Genomic DNA, 21,340 nt, shown 5'->3' on the forward strand with positions numbered 1-21,340 from the left:
CAGCCGCAAACGGGAGGCTCGGCATCTCTGGGACTGAGCGTGCCATCCCCACGGCCTCGGTGTCAGGGCACCATGGGACAGATTAGCATTATAGGTGGCATTGCTCAAATTTATTTAAGGGTACTGAGGGAAGAAAGGCACAGCAGTTGGCAGCAGACCCTGTGGGGAGTGATCGGGGTCAGCCTCGGCCGGCAGCAGAGAAGCTGTGAGCAAAGCCTGTGCCGACACGGAGGAGGAGGTGGGATGAGATGGGAAACGTTACCATCTCCTCCTGGCCTAGCCTGAATCCGTCATCTCCACCTCAGGGGTAAAACCAAGTGAAAACAACCCTCCAGATTTCATAAACGTGGTTTTTTTTTTTTAAAGGAAACCCAAGAGCACATGAGAACTGCAGCTAACTGTGATTCTTCTTCATCCCACCAGACTCTTCCCGGGGGTTAGTAAAGATGCTGATGACTCAGTGAAGAGAGGTACATTCATTAGTTTTCTGTGTGAGAAAGTGGGAAAATTTGTGTATGTATTTTAGTCCAGAAAAGGGGTAGAGGGTAGAACAAAAAATTATAATTGAAGAGAACCAAACCAGGGTATTTCCAGAGGGACTGATCCTCCGAGGATAGAGACGAGCGGTCACTGAACCTGCGCCCGAAAAGCCAGGCTGCATCTGGGATGGGCCAACCGGGTGTCAACGGGAGAGAGAAAAATGTGGTTTACTGGGAGAACCATCACGGGCAGTCAGCAACATCCCCAGCACATCTCGGATGGAAAAACTCTGCGGTTCTCTCCTGAAGCAGTTTTTGTACACAAAGAAAGAAAAATCCTCGAGGGAAAGACAAACGCTCCTGTGCTTTGGGAACTGGGGTGCCCAGCGCTTGCTACCCGGAGTTATCGCCCGCAGGGGAGCAGCTCTGGGCTGCGGACGGGGGCAGGCTCGCTGCGCATCGCTGGACTGACGGGCACTGCAAGGGCTCACTGCAGTTATCTCACTCGAGGCGTCTCAAGCAAGGCACGAAGAAGCTGAGGCTTAAAACCTCGACTGAAGGCTCACGCCTCATACAGCTCACATCCTCCAGAAAGCGTGCTTCAGGTGCTACTTAGGATTCTTCTTCAGCACTCCCTCGCTCATTAATACCTAGCTTGCGTCTTTGCAAGTGTTTTATTAGAGCTGTCTAGCTCGGTTTCTAACAGTAACTGATAATCACAAAGACTGGTAGGACACCATTATCTGTTTGAGGCTTTAAACTGTCCCTACGCACACCCAACCCCATAAATCAGCAGCTGTGACCTCCATGTTTGCTGAGCCCTGAAAACATGCAGATACCTCCTTCCTCCTGCCGTAACACCCTGCAGGCTACCCAAATCCTTAGTGCTCTGCCTTCATCCCCCCATCGCCCCGAGCCCGACCTCAGCACTTGCCTCCAGACCTTCACCACATCTAACCAGAAGCCGAAACAAGGAGGGAGGGATGGCGACGGCACATACAGGCACCTCCTGCAGCGCACGCTGCCAGCCCCAGACTCTTCTGTTCCTGCCATGGCCTTCCACCCAGTTAAACCGACCTGGTTTTCATGAAGTCCTCCAGAACGTGACCTGAATCAGACACAACTAAAAAGACTGCTGCAGCTAAGGCTGCCAGCACGGGCTCCCCTCTCCCCGCTGCAGCTCAGAAAGCTGTGCTCCAGCCGCGTGCTGCTCCCTGCACCACCCAGACCAGGGTCGCAGAGCGTCTCCAGCTGCCCTTCACTTCTCCCCTTCTCTTGTGCAATAGCTAGAGGTAGGAAACTCTATTTGGGAAACGCATTTCTGAGGGAAGCAAGGCCGAATCTGGGTCAGCTGAACATGGGAACAGTAGTCAGGACTGATTCACGAACCTTTGGCAGAGAAGCAGCCAGCCGTCACTTCACCCAAGAGCAATCGAGAGGGGAACGGGCAGAGGGTGACCCAAGTTCCACCCCTGCCTCCCAGAGATCTGGGCTCATGAGAGCAGGATCATCCACCTCCCTCTCCAGCAGCCCTGTTGCTCCCTACAGGAGTTTGCACTTTGTATACAAACAGTCACCGATGAGGAGGGAGTGAACGCCCACCTTGGTGACTACAACACGTGCGCAGGAGATGGGGCACGGAGGTTTCGGTCTTTGCTCCAGGAAGTGTTTAATAGGTTGTTACAGGCAGGCAGTGTCACCGCAGCAGACTGCTCCCCGCTATGCAGAATGGCAAGAGGTGCAAGGGGGTGTCTTCAAGTCCTTTTATACCCCAAACAAGCGCGCTAGCCAAGGGAGATCGGGACAATGCACTTCATGTTCCTTTCTCACTTTTCTGAGTCTAGCCCATGCCTTTGTTTTTTTTTGTAAATGCCTAAATTCAGTGGGTTGAACGGGACAGCATACATATGATTAAATGATGGGTAATAACACCTACAAATTACTAGTTCTGCTGGAATTGACAAGCTCCAAGCAACCCCAGCAGTGGTGGTCTGGCACTCATACACATTCCTGACCCTTAACAACTAACAATTTGCCTTTGGTCATTTAAAAACCAACTTAGATACCTTAATTCCTCCCAACACATTTGAACTACCGTTCCAGGTCTGCCTCGTGTTGCAGCACCCAGCAGATGCAGACTCACCATGCACAGCTAACACAGACTACGTACATTGTATGGACATGGGCGACACGATCTCTTCGTCCAAATCGTCCACATCATCAGTCATGATGAAGTGCGAGGGGTTAGGCCGTGGGGTGCCCATCCAGCTGGGGTCAATGTTCAGGGCCGATGCCAGGGTGTGGATGCCTGGGTTGTTGACAATCTGGAAGCCGCAGAGCAGCTCTATCTGCTGCCAGCGATGCAGGCGCTCCCGCAGCGCAGCCGTCACTTCGCTCAGCGCTTGCCTGGAAGCAAGGTTCAAATGAGGAAAAATGTAGGGAATGAAGGAAAAAGACACTGTAAATTGTCTGAAACAGGGACTCTAGTGGTTCAGCTTTGTACCCTAATACTTGCGACATCTTTCATTCCATTTTCAGGAATACAGGAATTAAAAATAAAAAACATTAATGACTGAAATATCCAGGGATAATTGCTTAAGAATACTGCAGCCTCCTGTATCCTCATTTTGACAGGACACTTAATTGCTCCGCGTAACTGTGATTTCTTGTTTCACACAGATAGAATTAAAAGTAGCGAGTCCAATCCCAGTTAACTAACATCAACAGAACAAAAGTTGAGCAAAATGAGACCAAGAGCACCTGTACAGGCTACAGTACGCTCATGTCTGTAATACAAGATGGGGAAAGAGGAAGGGAGAAATAAGGGAAAGTATTAAGTAGATACTCACTTTGCAGTTAAGATTTTATGATCAACATCATCTAGAGATGAGCTGTGAGCAACATGAAATGTTCCAAACAGGGTGTTTCGCTTCTTTTTAATTTTTTCAGCCTGGAACATCAACAGAAAGAGGTCAGAGGAAGAAGACGACCTTGTGTTTCCTCCAGGACAAGAACATCCTGGATGGGCTGAGACAGAAATAGTTCCTGCAGCTGTTTGCACACATGTAAGTAGTGTGAATTGTGTTTTTACTGAAGGATGTTATTCTTCCTAACACGGTGGGTGAGGAATTTGCCAGCAGTGAGTAAGCAGGTTGGGAGTTTCATGCTCCTCCTTGGCCCTTCTCCGAATTTCCCAAAAGTCAGAGGGAACTGAGACAGCTACCCCGTACAGCGAATGGCTCTCATAAAGCCTTGTTTTGTCTTTCCCGTGGGCAAACTATCAGAGAAACACTCTTAATGCCCTAGGGTTGTTGGTTTCGGGGAGAGGGTGTGTTTTGTGGTTTGGTTTTTTGGTGTGTTTTTTTTTTTACCTTCCCTTTGTGGCACTGTGTGTATTCAAAATTAAAGTCTCCACACACGCCTCTCTGGTTCACAGATCTAGTGGCATTAACTTGAGACTTAGAAAAGACAAACCAAGGACATGAGAACTGAGACAGCAAAAGGAAAATCATTGAAATGTTAAAATAAAAGCCATCCGACAGACAAGGCTGCTGCTCGGATGACCAGAACACCCTACAGCGCTTTCCTTTCATCCTAAAAGTGAGATCCTTCCTCAAAAATTTCCAGCCATCGCAGTGGCAGACAAACTTTTGTATGCTGCCAGCTCTGACTGCTGCGTACGTCCAGAGAGACACATACTTGTTACAACAGCTTCCCTGCAGCTCATCGCTTTTTGGTTGGCACAGAATATTTTAAACAACCGGGAATACAGAAATGATTCATCGCTACAGATCGCATGCACATGCTAGAAATTCTGTTGCCTGTGCACGTAAATCACCTAGAGCAGGGATTATGCTTAATAGGTGCAAAACCTTCTGCTTACTGACGACCCACGGCGCTGTCGCACAGGCAGCAATTCATACTCCCCAAGACAGGCTACCGCAGCTGACGGGCATGCCCAGGTCAGCGCTGGCCGTGCCCTGAGAGGACATTGCTCGTTATCATTTTCAGCCCCTACTTACACCTCTACGAGGGTTTGTGCTGTACTTCAAAAAAAAAAAAAAAATCTAATGCATTAAAAGGGAAATAAATAAGGTGTAGAGGAACCAACTCTGCAGGTTTAATTCCCCAAACCTTTCCCTGTGGCTGCGAGGGGGGGACCCAGGACAAGGACGCTGAAACTCTCACCCCTTCCTTGGCCACCAGCAGCTGCTTCTCCGCGTTCTGTTTCTTGATGTTGTAGTACTGGACCTCCACCTCGTGGGTCAGCTGGAGCCACTTCTGCAGGGCCTCGGGTGCAGCCCAGCTGCAGTGGGACTCCAGCTCCTTCTCGGCGTTCTTGAGAGCCATCCGCACCTGGGAGAGAACCGGCCGGCGCGGCGTTGCAGCAGCGGCGGGGACAGCCTGCCCTCCTGCAGGGTCATCCCAACTGCTGGCTGCCAACCTGGCGCTTCTAAGGCACCAGAAAAAACATAAAAAGACTCCACGCAACTTCATCTTACTCATGACAGAAGCAAAAGTCATTAGGAGGAGAGGTGGCATCCTGGTACTGCGGGCAAGCGGGCGAGGAGTGCAGCAGGGCAGCCATCTGACAGACAAGGCTGCTGCTCGGGTGACCCGAACACTCTACAGCGCTTTCCTTTCGTCCCAAAGGGGAGCTCCTTCCCCAAAAACTTCCAGCCATCGCGACGCTGTCCTGCCGCAGCACCTCAGCGCTCAGGGAGGGGAAGCAGAGCACGCGCTCATCGCTGACCTGGTCTACCCCTCCATGCCAGCTCCTCTGCCTGACAAAGGCATAAAGTGCAGGTAAACCCTCTGGAGCTGACAGCACGATGCACAAGTTAGTTAAAAGAGAATTAGACTTCAGGTGAGGATATTCAGGGTGCTTATCATGGCCTCTAGAAATCTCTGCAAAGTTGCTGCCTGCCCACAGGTCTGCAAAACCCACAGATTCTCCTCCTGAGGCAGAATCGCTGACAACACCGTACAGGCAATCGCCTTTTCTCACTGCAGCTACCGAGCCAAACAGAGGGAGCTTGTCAAGAGACAACTTTCACACTGGAGCAAGATGATAAAAATATTTAGACACAAAACATGTGCTGCTTGGTCAGGAAAAGAAATAGCACGTCTGGAATCAGCAGTTTCTATAGCTTACTAGGGGACTCTCCTTCCATCCCAGCTCAGTCTCCTCCACGCACCATCGGTCTGCTCTCCTCCACACACTTATCTTGCTGGAGATGGGAGCGATTACAAAATTAGAAGAGAGTGGGTGACAAGCAAGTTGAAGATACCAAAACCTTACATAAAGCATTTAGTGCTAGAGACCATGAAGAATTAATACTTCTGTTTCATTACACATGACATGGAGGGACTTCATAAACCTGAAGCCTGACACAAGCCCTGCAAGAAGTTGAAATGTTCCACACTGGAGAAGCTGAAGGATGGCAACTTCAGCTTGGACCTGCTGCGATCCAGGGACAGCCCAGTGGTGGTGGACTGGCCTACTCTTCAACCGCAGCCCCTTGCAGCTCAAGAGTGGTATATGCGGTTACACACGCCACAACAGACTTTCTCGCTGTTAAAATAAAAGCCAACCCCAAGCACCTGCAAGAGCTTTCATCACCCCAGCAAGCCCCGGCCCACCAGCGCCAACCTTCTCCCAACAGAGGTGGAGCTGGGAGGGAAGGTCCAGCTATGGCACGGCCAGCTACACAGTTAGGGCCACACATGTGTCTCTGGGATGATGCCTGGATGATGTCTGTCCCACTTTCTGTTCTTTTAGGGTGCAGTTCTGAGAAGCACAGAGGCAGTGGGAGCATCCAGCCACCCCGCCCGGGCTCGGCACCAGACCCTTCCCAACGCCCCACGCATGCTTCCCACAGCCGTATTTACACCCACCCTTGCCTGGTGCCAGTGCCTCTTCGCTTCCCACAGAGCACAGCCACAAGTGGACTGAAGATAAGCATTTTTTAAAAAGATTGCTCAAACCTGGATCTATTCCCGTAACGTGTTATTTAACTCAGTCACGTCTCACCAAGTCTGGCATAGGCGTAATCGCTGGCAAGCCAAAAGCACCAGGTTACATACAGATATTCCAAATCCCTTATTTTATCCTGGAGTACATTTGCACAGTCCATCTAGAAGTAGCCGGGAGGCACTGCACAGAAGAGGTCAATGACTTATATCACTTATGTGTGATTTAGTCTTGTGGAGCGTAACATTGCCTAAATCGTTCAGGAAGTTACAACTTCAGAATCGCAGACCCCAGGTCTGCTTTCCCCCCTCGACACCAGCGCACCAGGCGCTGCTCCCACTACAGGCAGAACTCTGGCCACGATCTGCAAGCGTCTGGGATTTAGGAATACGGAGAATAAGTGGGCAGGAAATCTGCCACTAGGTGTTTGGGGTGGAGGAGTGCTCAAAACATGTTACAGGAACAACGTTTTCATGGAATGGTGGAAAAGGGAAGCGGTGCAGAACAACAGCCAAGGACCAGTGGTTGAGATGAGGCATCATACAGCAGTGTCCAAAACACAAACCCTCTCAGTTCTGCAGGGGAATCAATACAAACAGGAGTTACTTTGTGTGTCTACATTCTCCTGTGGAGATTTCTAAGATCCCACTTTGATCACTAAGAGCAACAATTTATAACGTGAGGAATGCCCTGTGGGTCCGCAGCCCCGGCTGGGTTCATGGTCGGGGGGTGACCTAGTGAGGAGAGAGGATCGGTACAAACAACCCAGTCCGGGAGAGGACCCCCCCAGAGGACCCCCCCACTGCTGCTCCACCTCAAACACCAGACTCCAGTAGGAGCTTCCAAACCCCCCAGTATCGTTTTAAACAAGGTGTTGTTTTACTATTCCCTGGGACCCAAGACTATCTTAAAACGGGACGAGTTTTACGGTCAGCAGGAGTGACTGGTTAATGTTATCTGTGGTCTACAGCTCACTGGGACAGTGATCGTGTTATAGTCACGCAGTGTGGGTCAGGTGGGTAAAACCGGTACTCACCCTGTCAATGCATCCCTCCCGAAGGCCTCTAAGAAACAACAGAGCGGTTAAGTCACCTCTGGCTTTCCGGGTTTCTTAACAAATGCGGAGGGGGAAGTGGAAGGGATGAGACCCTGCCTTCTCCAAAAGCCAGGAGCAGGTGGGGTACGAGGGCTCGGGGTTACAAGAGGAAGGCTACACATCCTTATTTAATGTCCCACAACATGAAATGACCGAATTTCCCTGTGTGGGAACACAGATGCCCCGATGCCTGTCCTCAAATGGAGCTCGGTGACCGTGTGGAGAGGCCGTATGACCAGTTAGGAGGAACGATGCCGGACCACGAGAGCAAAGCTGGTAACAGGCGCCGGCGGGTGTCTGGGCTGTCGGTATTCCAAGCAGGAAGGAAATGTGCTGTCCGCTGACTACTGGCATACCTAGGCTACGCTGCCCCGCGGCTCGCTGGCCGCCTGACGGCCTGGACACTTGCTTCTCCCTTCTCTGTGCAAACCCTAGATTCTTGTCTCCTTCCCCACCCTCCATGGCGGCATAAAAGATGGGGCACAGTCAGGTTGGGAGGATATGCTGGTGGTCTCAGAACATCCTCGGAGCATCTTGCAATTCTGGCTCACACAGTTTTGGTTTAAACTGATCTACACGTTAAAATCAGATAAGACTTGTCCCTCGGGTGAGACAGGAAGCAGCAACTGGCATGGGGTTTTTGGACCTCTCTTGTGGGCTTGGGAAAAGGGCAGTTTTGAGGGAAAACTCCCAGATGCTCGCTCTTTGCCCTCTGTTACTGCCCACAGGTGCCACAAGCAACGTCCTTGATTTCCGTTATTTCCTTATAGCTTTTGTTATAGTTCTCAGGGTTTTTAGAGGTAGGATTGGGAATGCTTTTCCTGACCTATGACAAATTATTTTACAAATGCTCTGTGTATCCTGCTGGATCAAAGGAGTTTTATTTTTGCCAGCAGCAGCATTATACACATTATTCTGTCTAGGCCTACATTACGATATGTAACTTGGGTGCTAGTCTAAACTTAAAACTAATGTGTTTGAGAATTGCATATGAATGCTAACCTTGCTGCACAGATTCTAATCTACTGCTAAATTTCCTTGGTAGGAAATTTCCTTCCTACACTTCTCTGATCTACCAGAAATCATGGTAAGCACAACCAAACTTATTCTAACTCTCTCCTAAAACCATGAATAGAAACAACAGAAAAAAAAGAAAGAGTTGATAGTTTGGAGTGTGAGTTAGAAGTCACCAGAAGAGTGCAGCTACAGGTCAAGTTCAACACCTCTCCTTCTGCGGGGCAAGCTGGGAGGGCACGCGGCAGCAGCACGTCACTCTCGAGACGGCACCTGCGCGGTCCCTGCTACCTGACGCACAAGCAGCGCTGTCACACGGTATGGAGGACGCGTGACGTGGAGCGGGGGAAGAAATACTTCGATCTTTTCCTCCGCAAAGGGGAATGCGAAAGCAAAGGCGGAAGAGCATTATAAGCAGAACGTCACTGGATTTCTCAGAAGGATGAAGCAGAGTGAGGAACTGCCTACTCTTCTTGCTGGCACGTCTCGCACATACATGCATCCACGTCTGGATGAACCCTTACCTGCTCCAGTTCTTGCTCAGCGTATTTCTGCCTGCTCAGCTCGTTCTCTGTGCCCTCCCGCAGTTCTCGGAGCCGGTGTGCCTCCTGCTTGGCAATGCTGATCTCATCTTGCAGTTTCTTCTCCAGGTGCACCTTTTCTACCTCCACAGAGCGATGCTCCTCCTGAGCCTTCTGCAGCCTGCAACACACAGAGACCAAGAGCCCAGTGCTGTGCGTGTCAGATTATCGTGCACCCAGCCGAAGGAGTCCACAATGCAACAGCTGGCCAGCCGCAATCTAGACCAACCCTGCTCTTATTTACGCTATGTTGATGTCAACAGAGACCTGTGTTTGGAAAGCCAAGGAGAAAGTTCACTGTGCCCGGGAAGAATTAAGTTGTCAACTTCAGAGCCTCAACTTTATTTCATTTATTAAATACTCCGTAGCTGTTTTCTTCATTTTCCAAACCACACCAAGATTTCCTTTAATAAGTCCCAAATTAATTAGAATTTTCAGTGTTTTTACAAAAATGAAGACCTTTGCCTTTAATTAAAAAAAAAAAAAAAAAAAAAAAGGAAGATGTGCCTGAGCAGGTATGAACACCCAGATGGGATGTCTCCATGTTCCACTTCAAAAGCGTTCAAATTTAGACATGTCTTAATCTTGCCTGGAAGTGATTATTTTTCCTCCTGACAGGACTAAATCATTAAGAATTATGTATGGCAACCAAAAGTAATAACAGATTACTTGTACCCATTCAGGAGGTCCAGCCATTCAGCCTGGAAAGTCTCAACCCTCTGAAGGAGACACCACCGCAGCCACAGCAAGATGTTTCAGGGTTTCTGCAACATTTGCATTTCAGGGGAGTTGCACTGGTGTAAACCCAATCCTTGCGCAAGTTCAGTGAAATCAAATTAGCATCAAGAATGAACCTGTCCCATGCAGGACTGCGCTCTCCTGGAAAAGGGCTGTAAAGTCTCTGGCCACCCAAACCACCTCTGATACCAGCAGTGCCTCTCTCAAACGCAGTCTCAGACCCAAGTGTTTCTAGAGACACAGCGATTGCCAAGTATAAGGCGGAAAAAAAAAGTTTTGGCAAATATTCGGTTGAAATGAAGTGAAATTCACTTCATAATGGAGGTTCTGAAAAATCATGTTGAACAGTACTATCAATGAAAGAAATGAGATTATTATTAAGCCCTTAAATATTAAAGGGCTTCTTGCAAGAAACAGCCTAATGATTCAAATGAAAAATACCTTTTTTTTTTGTTTTGTTTTGTTTTTTTTTAATGGTGGCAACAATTAAACCCTGGATCAAATCTCTGAGGAATGTGGTACATCCATCTTTGCCTAACTTCAAATCAAGATGTGACAAGTTTCCAGGACATGTGCTCCAGCTACTGGATCGAACACGATGAAGTGTTTTGGCTTACGCTGTCAGAGCCTGGGTGCATCAATCTAACAGTCCCACCTTTTCAACATGAACTTCTCTTCAAAAAATCTCAGTTATCACAGTTTGACATAAATCAATAAAAGCTGGAGAAAGCCATGCTGTACGAGCAGCAGAGGCAACACTATTTTTAACCCAGAACTTCTTGGCATGAGAAGAAAAGCTCTGCTCCGCATCCAAACCAGCCCCTTCTCCCTACACACACCTCCTGCCCTGCCCAGGCAGCTTCTCTATGCACTGGTGGGATCTTGGATAAAGTGCTCATCTACACTGAAGCTACCAGCAACATTTGTGAGGTTAGCAAGGCATCAGCTTAACCAGCAAAACCAGTCGCAGCTTAGGGCAGACAGATTTTCAGTGACCACGTAAAACTATCCATAAAATGAAAAGAAAAAAAACCACCCTAAGACCCCAAAACGGAATCAGCTTAGCTAGAAATAAGTGTTTCAAGGCCATAAAATCTTCTCCCACTCAAGGTCTCCAACATCCAAACTGGAGAGACGTCCAATGGAGCAACGTGTGGGGAGGCAGATGAGAGGGGACGGCGAGGTCTGGCTCTGGCTGTACCCAGGCTGTAAATGACAACACACCTCGAGAGGGCACTCCTGGGCTCCCTGAGCAGCTCCCGCTCATCCCAGACCAGCTGGGCACTAACGGAAAGGGAAAAACTGATCCTTAGTCGCTACAAACGCTGCTCCCTGCAGCACACGCAGAGGTGCCCATCCTCCAGCCTTGTATTGAAGGGCAGCACTTGGTTGTGCTTTTGGTGACGAGGGATGGAGCACAGCCTGTGGGCAGGCTCATGGCAGGGACCCATCACCACCTTCCGGGTTAAGACCGAAGCCGCTCACTGTCCCAGCCAAGGACTCCTCTTTCTCGGGCTCCTCCTCGGATGCAGATGGCCATTTAAAACAGACTGGACGGGCTGGACTCCCATCAGCTGTGATGTTGGCTCTCTTCTTGGAAAAGGCTCATTTTCAATTTACAGCTCTGTTGAGAAACTCAAGTGTTTTTCTTCCCAATTTAAAGAGACTCTTGCCAAGACATTCCAAGTTTTTAGATAAACCCACGCTCTCTGCCCTGAGCATCAGTGCTAAAGCTCTTCCATACTAGGGCTGCAAGAATCCCAAACCACCAAAATATCTCTGTTTAAAGGAGAAATGCCCCTATACTACGACACAGAAGAGGGAGGGAATTTTGTCCTTAAGATAATTCTCAAAGGCACTCTAACATTGTATTTTCCGTTACTACCATTTTTTCCTTACAGCAGAGCCCATATTTTCTTATGTTGGTTATGGACAAAGCCACGCTTTGTCTGTGCATTCCCTTCAAACCCAGCCAGTTCAGCCACACTGGTTTCACGTACACTGAGCTCCACGAGATGACAAGGTGCCTTCAGAGCTGCACTTGTAATGAGGGCAAGAAATCGAGGTCTGTCTGGGGGCTTCACAGTTCAGGAGCAGATCTTCGATACAGTCAGTAGGTCTTCAATACAGATCTTCATACAATCCTCAACCATCACTAGGACGTGCTAAGACATGAACCTTTTTATATTGATGGGTTGTTTAATTGACTGGAAAGTGTCACTGTTGAACAATGTTCTCAAAAGGTATTTTGAAGATGAGCAGAACATGGCTTTTGTAACAATCTTCCCTTCTCAACTCTTCAAGAGTGTATCAGAGTTGTTCATCAAATAACAGCACTAGCTGTTGGTAGGGAACTGGAAAGGCATCACACGCCTTCCGGAGGTCTGTTTAGCACTGAATTTCAATGAGCCATGAAAGGAGGTTACTTCAGGAAAGAAGTTTCTGAGCAGAACTTCAGAACAACTTCCACGCAAGTCCACGGGAGCTTGCTGTTTGTAGTTTTTGCTGTACCTACAGTGGCTGAGGACCACAGCTGAGCCTTGCTAGAGTACAAGGATGAAGAAGCGAAGGTGTATTCCCCACTTCAGAGGACAATTAGATCAATTTTGTGCCAAGAGGCCCCACAAGGTCCAGGAATTCACCTCCTGCTTCTTGAGCTCCAGCTCAGTGCCCTCTGCAGAGGACAAGTCCTCCCAGCTGCACACCCTGCAGAAGCATCACAAGCTGCTCTGGCTTAAGACTCGAGCTATGCTTAGTACACGTGGTTTTGTGTTTCCTCCTATCTGGCTTTAGAGCATTAGTTGAACTTCCCAGGCACATCTACTTGTTTACGTGGCTCTGCCCTCGGCAGCAGATCCCAAGGACGTTCCCCACACAGCACATTCACAGAAGCCGGCGTTTGGGCCTCTGATGTGACCTGCTCTTCAGTGACACCCAGTAGAGACCTCCCGCCCTTGGACGCGGCTCTGCTGCTCCAGGAGGTGGACACTGAGAAGGAATTCCCGTGTCCTTCTAGCTGTAGAAAAAAAAAAAAATCTTTTTCTTTGGGGTATGTCCAACCTGTAATGTAAAATTACACAAAGCTTTGTGAAACCAGCTGTGGATTGGAGACGGCTCCATGGTAGGCAGAGAGGAAATGTACTTTATTCCATCTCCATGCCAAAAAGAAAGCAGGTCACGTATCTGCATTAATGCCAAGGGAACGTGCCCAGTTTGGCACCATCACCTTGGTACTCTCTCAAGTGTTTGCCCTCCACATAGACACCAACTGATGCGATCACACTCGAAGAAGAAAGCCTTTCGAGCAACGCTTCTGTGTGGGACAGTTCCCTGACGGCTGTCATGAGCATGCAGGCAAGAAATCAGGCTGCAGTTTTGTGGGTACATCGTATGGTTTCCAAAGACTCGGCTGTTTGCAAAAGTCTCCATGGCAGATTTACAACCTTGGGATCCTGGCGTTTGCACAGGTCGCTCGTGACACCACCCGTGAGCAGCCAGCATGTGTACCTGGGGCCACGCTCTGCTTTCGGACAAGCCACGGGGAACGCAGCCGTCAGCTTCTATTGCAGTCAAATTAAGGTTTATCCTCCAAAATTACACTTAAAACTAATGAAAAATAATTACAGCCCAAGACTATCATGCTCTGTTATTTGCTAAATCTGCCCTTAAAAAATATCTTATTGCCAAAAAACCCCACTGGTTTGTCATCAACAGTCTTGAATGGTCTTTTCTTTCCTAGAACACCCCTGTGTCTACAGATGGCCTCTTTTGCAGCCCGTTTCATGACGAGTAGTTTTACTGGAACCATTACAATCATGTCTGTGAGTAGAGGTCACATTCATGAAGATACAGCATTTTGCCCAAGTGCTTAAGAGTTCAACTATTCATATGTAATACTCCACACAGTTTTTTTTCATTCTTCCCAGACAACTCTCCTGATTTAGGTATCACCGTGCAGGCATGGAAGCACAAACTTTTTCATATAGCTCAAAGAATTCAAGAGGGGACGTGTAATTCCTCTGATATCTTCCACTGTTTCAGCATGCTTTTTCCCCCGTCCAAAGCCAGAGTGAAACAACGTTATCAGCCTGGGTGACAAATTCTAAGTGAGCTGGATTACCTTACACTCCTTTAAGAGGCTCTTCTTTCCCCCTAGGTACAGATTTACACTGTAATTTCGGGGGGTGAGGGTCCTGATATACTTTCAGTGTGAGTCAGACTGGGAGTAGAAACCACTGTACATTTTGCTGCTCCTATATAGTTAAGTGTGATAAATAAATAGGAAGAACCTATTTGAAGTAAGACAACGCACTCAAAATGAAGAGTGACTGCTGTTGAGTACAGAAGGAGGGCTCCCACCCATTTTGCTCAGCTGGATGTTTTGCTCCTTAAAGCAGCAAAGTTCTGAGCGTAGGGAGGAGAGCTCTCACACACCAACAGCAGCAAAACTAGACGGAGTCAAATCTTAACTGTATGAGGTTTAACAAGGCCAAGCACCGGGTCCTGCACTTGGGTCGCAACAACCCCACGCAACGCTACAGGCTTGGGGAGGAGTGGCTGGAGAGCTGCCCGGCGGAAAGGGACCTGGGGGTGCTGGTCAACAGCCGGCTGAACATGAGCCGGCACTGTGCCCAGGTGGCCAAGAAGGCCAACAGCGTCCTGGCCTGTATCAGCAATGGCATGGCCAGCAGGAGCAGGGCAGGGATCGTGCCCCTGTACTCGGCTGGTGAGGCCGCACCTTGAATACTGTGTTCAGTGTTGGGCCCCTCATGACAAGAAGGAAGTTGAGGTGCTGGAGCGTGTCCAGAGAAGGGCAACGGAGCTGGTGAGGGGTCTGGAGCACAAGTCTGATGAGGAGCGGCTGAGGGAACTGGGGTTGTTTAGTCTGGAGAAGAGGAGGCTGAGGGGAGCCCTCATCGCTCTCTACAACTGCCTGAAAGGGGGTTGTGGCAAGCTGGGTGTTGGCCTCTCTCCCAAGTAACTAGAGACAGGACGAGAGGAAATGGCCTCAAATTGCGCCAGGGGAGGTTTAGATTGGATATTAGGAAAAATTTCTTCACTGAGAGGGTGGTCAGGCATTGGAACAGGCTGCCCAGGGAGGTGGTGGAGTCGCCATCTCTGGAAGTGTTCAAAAAACATGTGGATGTGGCACTTCAGGACATGGTTTAGGGGACATGGTGGTGCTGGATTAATGGTTGGACTTGATGATCTTGAAGGTCCTTTCCAACCTAGTGATTCTGTGATTCCCAGAAATTCGGAAACTATTTTTTCAAACCAGTAACAAGAACTAGAGCAGAACAGGAACAAAAACACAACAGACAAAACAACATAAAAACAACATGGAAAGGAAACAAAACCGCATGGGAGCACATACGGCCACATTTGACCAGGCATCAGTGTGCACTGGAGCCCATCTCGGAGCAGGAGATGCTGGTGTTGGACATTGTCACTTTGCTCAGGTGGCTTCATCAACACGTTTCACGATTGTAGTAATGCAAGGGAGTTTTTTACCACCTAGGCCTTCATGTGGCCCATCGCAAGTGCAAATAACGAGCAGGTTGAGTGAGCACGCACACATCTTTATGTGTAGCTTGGTAGCTGAATCATTCACGAGCCAGGCACCCATTTGAGCTATTAAGACCGGCTGGCAGGTTTGCTACGGTCGCTCAGGAAGGTGCTGACTCTGGTACACAGCAGCACGGCAGCCAAAAAGAAAACCTTTCCTGAAAACTAAATGAAGAATAACCTTGCAGGAAAGACTGACAGCTGAATGCTCCAACAGGATGAATGCATAAAACCTACCTTTCTTGAAGGTCATGGAGAGACTGTTCAGCTCTGTGAAGTCCCTCAAGGTCTTTCATCATCTTCTTCATGTGCTCCTTTGAATAGCGATTCTGGATGTAGGCAAACCAGCAGCCACCCACGCCGATGACGATGGACACCACCAGCATGAAGTCCTTCAGGTGGTTGTGTCGAGTTACTGGAAGAGAACCAGAGATACTACTGAATTCAAAAGAACATAACGATTAACTCTGCAATGCTTTGCCTGCACTACAGCTGGACATTAGAACTTAAGAAAATAGACGGAATTGTGGCCTGGATTTCATAAAGAGAAAAGATGAGCTACATCAATATTTAAGGGAAAAAACCAGAAGCTTGACAACATTTATTCAATTTGAATGAGGAAGAAAAAAAAGGGGGGGAAGATTAAATTCAAAATCTTATAGATCCAATTTGCCTTGGCAATACATGATACAGGAGAGCTTCCACATAGGAACCGCCAGAAAAACTCTGCTCTTGTAGGACTAAACAGATAGCACTGAGTACAAAGATGTAAGAGCTAAGAAGAAAATAACTTTGTTGAAAAAATATGACTGTGATCACAGAGATGGGTCAGATCAAGTATCAAATTGTCAGGTTGCAAAACTTTCCATCAGAATTACAATTCAGTGTGGAAACCCCCTTTTTCAACAGTTAGCAAAACACAGTTACTTAAAAAAAGTGTGGATGCATGTGAGAACAAAAGTAAGTGTGGGTTTAAGTGCTAAACAAAAACCAAAAACATGATTCAAGCAGCACTTTTTTAGTGCTTACTAATTAGCAAATCCTCAAGCAAGTAAGTACTGAGAAAGCTAAAAATAAGAAAGTGCAGCTTGGTCAAGCTAGCTGCGACTAAACATTTAGTATCTACTGGTTTTAAACTAAAAGCGGGGAGATTTAGACTAGATCTAAGGAAGAAATGTTTCACAATGAGGGTGGTGAAACCCTGTCCCAGGTTGCCCAGAGAGTTGGTCGATGCCCCATCCCTGGAAACATCCCAGGTCAGGCTGGATGGGCCTGTAACGCAATCCCACAGTCACTCTAAAAGGAGTCAGAAATGCCATTTTCCCCAAATCGACGCAACACCCCTTCCTCCGCCCTGCACCTGGTCTGGAGGACGCCCCAACGCAGCATGCACGAGAGGGGCTGCGCCCAAAGCAGCGCCCACTTTCACAAGAAAAACACTTCAGCGAGGCGAGTCCTTGCTGCCGGACCCTCGCAGCAATACCTGCCTGCCCGAGGGGCAAAGGGGCCGCAGCGGCCCGGCAAGCACGAGCAGGACTCCCTGAAATGACCTCCTCACTCGCGCGTCAGGCTCACGACGAGCGCGGTGCGGAGGGGGGTGCTGGCACTGGGAAGTCACAGAGGTGAGGAGAGTTTGACAGGGATGGGAACTGCACCCCGTCATGTTCCAAAACGAGAGGATGTGGAAAAGCCAAGGACCAGACGTTTTAAAGACAGCGAAAGCAGTTTGCTGTGAATAGCCTTCTTTCGTATGGGAATTTATGCCATAACCCACCGCAGGCAAACAAGTACTGGATGCGTTTTGTAGGGGCGCGAACCGAAGCAGAGAGCAAGCGGCGCGGTGCAGGACCACCCTGCGCAGGGACCGGACCTCTCCCCGCCCACCCGCGGGCACGCAGCAGCTTTGGCGCAGGGCTGGAAGCAGCTTTCCTGCAGGAGAAGCTACTAGCCGGCGTGGCCGGGCTCTGTTCCCAGCTCTCTCAGGTGCTCCGTGACTCTCGTGCACGTGTTTTGGGTTTGAAGGCGGCAAGGCAGAGCCTGTGCCGGCTGCGCAGACGCCAGCTCCCACCGCTGGGACCGCGGGACAGAACCAGCCCGGGTCCGGAGGGGCCACGGCACAGCCGAGTAAGCTCCCAGCTGGGAAGAGCTCGATTGCCACCTCTGCTTGGGACCCTTCCTTCCTGTGCGCTGCAGATGAGCCTCCACCAACAGATTCACCGGAAAATCCCACCTGGGCGGCAAGTTTCCCAACACCGTTTGTTTCGGGACTGTCAGGGACCTGTGAACATTTACGCAAGGCACTGCTACGCTGCGCTTGCCAGACGATTGCCGTCACATCCCTGAGAAACTGGCTCCTTCGTCTTACGCAAAAGCTCTTTGTTTCCAGTTATGAGGACGTGCTGACTGCGTTCTCGTGAACCGAGAAGCAACAAGGTGACTGTGGTCCTCTCGCTGCAAGGAGTTTCTGCAAAAAGCCCTTCCACCTTATTTGAAGTTTGAGAAACCTTAAAACCTTGTTGCTTACACCAATAAAATGGTGAAATGGATCTCTACCAACAAAATTTTGACATAATTTCATTAATTTAAATACGTACTTCCTTCACAGTATTATAACGTAGACAAAAGAGCCCCCCTGGGGTCTTAAATTAATCTTTGCTACCTTAAAATACAATTAACAAACATGATTCTCCCCCCACCAAGTCCTTCCCTCAGAATGACACATAGCAAATTTAGGGCTTTCGCTTCCCTTACTTTTCATTTTTGCAAGCGTTGAAGGCTTTTCCAATACATCAAGATACATGCTTTTTGTAGTGCTTAGGTCTAAGCATCAGCTTTGCACGACACAAAAGAGAACTGCTCAGCTGGCCGCCTCGGTTTGAGATTTGCGTTTATCACATCACAGTGACAGCGAAGATTTTGAAAGACGACGTTTGAAGTCTCTAACTGTGTGTACTGGACTACGGTAAAATCCCCAACAGGCAGTAAGAGAGAAAGAACTACATAAAGGCACAGTGGTTCCTTCAAATGGAAAGGATTAAGATATGACCACTCTGTTCCCCAACAATAAATCAGTATGTTCGTTTCTAACTCGGATACATGCCCTGCTCCACTCAGCACTCGTGTTCTCTCAATTTTGTGAGAAATGGCAAGATGTGAAACATGAAGGGTGCACAGAACAGCATTAAGAATCCAATCTCTTTTCCCCAGGGAACTCAAGAACCAGGTACATTTACAAAAGGAACAGAGACTCCACCTTGTAAGAGGAAGTCTAAAGACATTTCTCGGGCTGTTGAGTCAAAACCTCTAATAAAAAGTTAAAAAAAAAAAAAATTTACTTCCATCACGTGGAGGGATGAAGACCTTCTCAGCTGAGGCAGGAACAGTATTTATTGCACCCCCAAATCTCTTGATGCCCTAGTGAAATCAAGTACAGGGACACAAGACATTTGCTTTATCTCATCCCCAGATCGCTCCCCATGAAGCTCTATTTCAGCCAAGACATAAGATGCAGAAACTAAAGGTTAATGCCAGTATGGAAAATGTGATGAAGCGAAGACGAAAAAGTGGTAAAGGAGGATGCTGACGTGTCTTAATTAGGAAAAAAAGATGGCTGGATTTGATACAATTCAGTATTTGAGAGAAGGTGGGCTGGACATATGTTTTTACATTCTCATGCATCTCCAATAAATGACATACATAGGATTTCCTAGCAAAGGGAGAACGATAGCGGGACTGTATGAGTACCTCCATCGAGCACAGACGATAGGTTAGATCAACATTTTCCTTGTCACTTACTGAAGCTCTCAGGTAACTGATATGGGGACTCCTCAAGAGCTTGGTGACAAGCCACAGACAGGATATTCTGGCACTATCGAGAAGAAACACAAATACACACACACAAACATAAAGATCTGTCCAAAATGAATCATCCTCTGTCAAAGGCTTTAGATGAAGCATCACGTAAAGGCATGTGCAGCCTCAGTCTAAGGAATATATTGCCTTATGCCACAGGGGCAGACACGAACTGGAGAAGACACAAGCCTGCAAAACATGTCAGGGCAAAGCAGAAGACCTCACTAAGCTAGACTCAAAACGTACAGACAGAAGAACAGATGTGTTACAATAGTAGGGGCAATAAACCTGTGATTAGGAACAAGCCTTCTATCGGATCTTGGTTTTCGGATTTATTTATTTTTAAGCAAAGAACAGCTGATGTGCCATAACTGGGAAAAGATGAGGCTTTTAAAGTTCGGTTCCCCACCAGCAGCAGATGACGGATGCATGTGCTCCGACTCCTCTGACTGCATCCTAAAGGATACACCACAGGGAGCTCATGGCCAGTGACACCCGCTGCCCGCAGTGATCTTCACTGTGCCGAAGCGCCGGAGTCTGACCCTGGTTACGGCACCAGACTCCATCCCGTGACTCTTCCTGGTCACAGCCCGCGTTTGCCTTCTCTGTAGCTCTCACTCCGCTGCGGGTGAAATCAGTCTGAAAGTGCGATAATCTAACGGGGCCACCCTCACCAGCAGAAAAATGATTTCTGGAGTGACTCAAGTGGGCTGCTGCCGTCTGCGGCTGGTAGGAATCACTCTGGTTGACTGAGAGCCAGAAACGAGGAGTACACGTAAGCCAGCACAAGACACAGGTGTAAAGCAGCCCTGTGTCCCAGCTTTCCAGAAATATACTGAAGGGCATTCTGCATCTAGCAACCTGAGAACTTCTGGAGCGGAGTGCCCGAAGAACACACACCGGGAAAACCCACAAACATGACACACACCTTCAGTGGGGCTGGCTTTTCTGTAGCTGCACTTAGGCTGTGGCGGGGAACTGCCGGCGGGGCTCAGGCTGCGGCCAGGGCCGGGAGCTGCTCCCGCTCCCCAGGAGCGGTGCAGGAGCAGCCGTGCGGCTGCCAGGAAACCCCCCCCGCAATTTAACCTGCAATTCTTGAAGCGAAGGAATCATCGCCTCTCATTTGTCAGAAACAGATGAACAGGGTTTCAGCAGAAATTGGTTAATTAAAAATGATGGTTTAGCAATACCGCTACACCTCATAAAGAAGTGTGTGATTTTTTTACCTTGGGACAATAAAGATTTTTTTAATTATTTCTTTTTTTAAAAAGTGTGACATTTACCTCTGGAACATAATCTACTGGTGAAAAATAATCAATGCCATCTGTCACGTGCAGAATTTAAGTCAATAAGCAGCGATGCCTATCAGCTATTGCTCTTCCCAGCCCACCAGCACTTGATCGCTGTATTAATAGCTTTAATGTAAATGAACAATGCAAACATGTAATTCCAGCTCGGGGCGGAAATCCTGCACGCTCTACAGGGGATGCAATGGCTGTTTGCACTGCTGAAACACAAATACTGCATCAATCTCTTAAATGCACAAACATAAGAAAAAAGAGAAATAGCACCCTTGTTCAAGACAAGCTCTCTTGCACACTCACAGACACTGGAGGAAGCAAGCTTCTCCAGGAGCTACATTTTTTTTCAGAACCAGATGAAATACCTTGGCACCATCTCGAAACCTGACCCTGACTGTTTCTCAGGGAGTCAAGCTGCTCCGCTTAAAATCCTGGCAGCACCTCTCTCCTCCAGCGCATCGGGCGCTTTGGTCTCAGCCCTTCCCAACAACACTTCTGCTGCAACCGAGCAGCGTTTTCCCAGCAGAGACGGGTCCTGCAGCTGGGGCAGGCGCGCAGCAGCCCGGGCCAGGAGCTCTGCAGCACGCAGGAGGGCAGCTGGGGCAGGAGCAGAGACTGGCAGCGTCCTCCCTCCCGCAGCACCACGAGCCCAGCACCACAAGGGAAACCCAGTCCACCCGCCCACCTAACTGGGAGCCAAACTGGGAAAGTTTAATATCGTCATCAATGACATAGTGGGA

General features: G+C 48.7%; 1 protein-coding gene across 1 annotated transcript in view; it reads right to left on the bottom strand.

Moving 5' to 3' along the window:
• STIM1 (stromal interaction molecule 1) overlaps nucleotides 1-15,862 on the bottom strand; it is a gene marked incomplete at its 5' end in the record, with an annotated part of 19,865 nt that extends 4,003 nt beyond the window's left edge. The window contains 5 exons of the mRNA XM_010292677.1: nucleotides 2,650-2,885; nucleotides 3,329-3,429; nucleotides 4,668-4,835; nucleotides 9,088-9,265; nucleotides 15,685-15,862. Of these exons, the coding sequence (XP_010290979.1) occupies nucleotides 2,650-2,885; nucleotides 3,329-3,429; nucleotides 4,668-4,835; nucleotides 9,088-9,265; nucleotides 15,685-15,862 (861 nt within the window). The remainder of the gene's footprint in view (nucleotides 1-2,649; nucleotides 2,886-3,328; nucleotides 3,430-4,667; nucleotides 4,836-9,087; nucleotides 9,266-15,684) is intronic.
• Nucleotides 15,863-21,340: the final 5,478 nt, after the last annotated feature.

The sequence above is a fragment of the Phaethon lepturus genome, unplaced genomic scaffold (genome assembly GCF_000687285.1).
Source record: "Phaethon lepturus isolate BGI_N335 unplaced genomic scaffold, ASM68728v1 scaffold16568, whole genome shotgun sequence".
Taxonomy (NCBI): Eukaryota; Metazoa; Chordata; class Aves; order Phaethontiformes; family Phaethontidae; genus Phaethon; species Phaethon lepturus.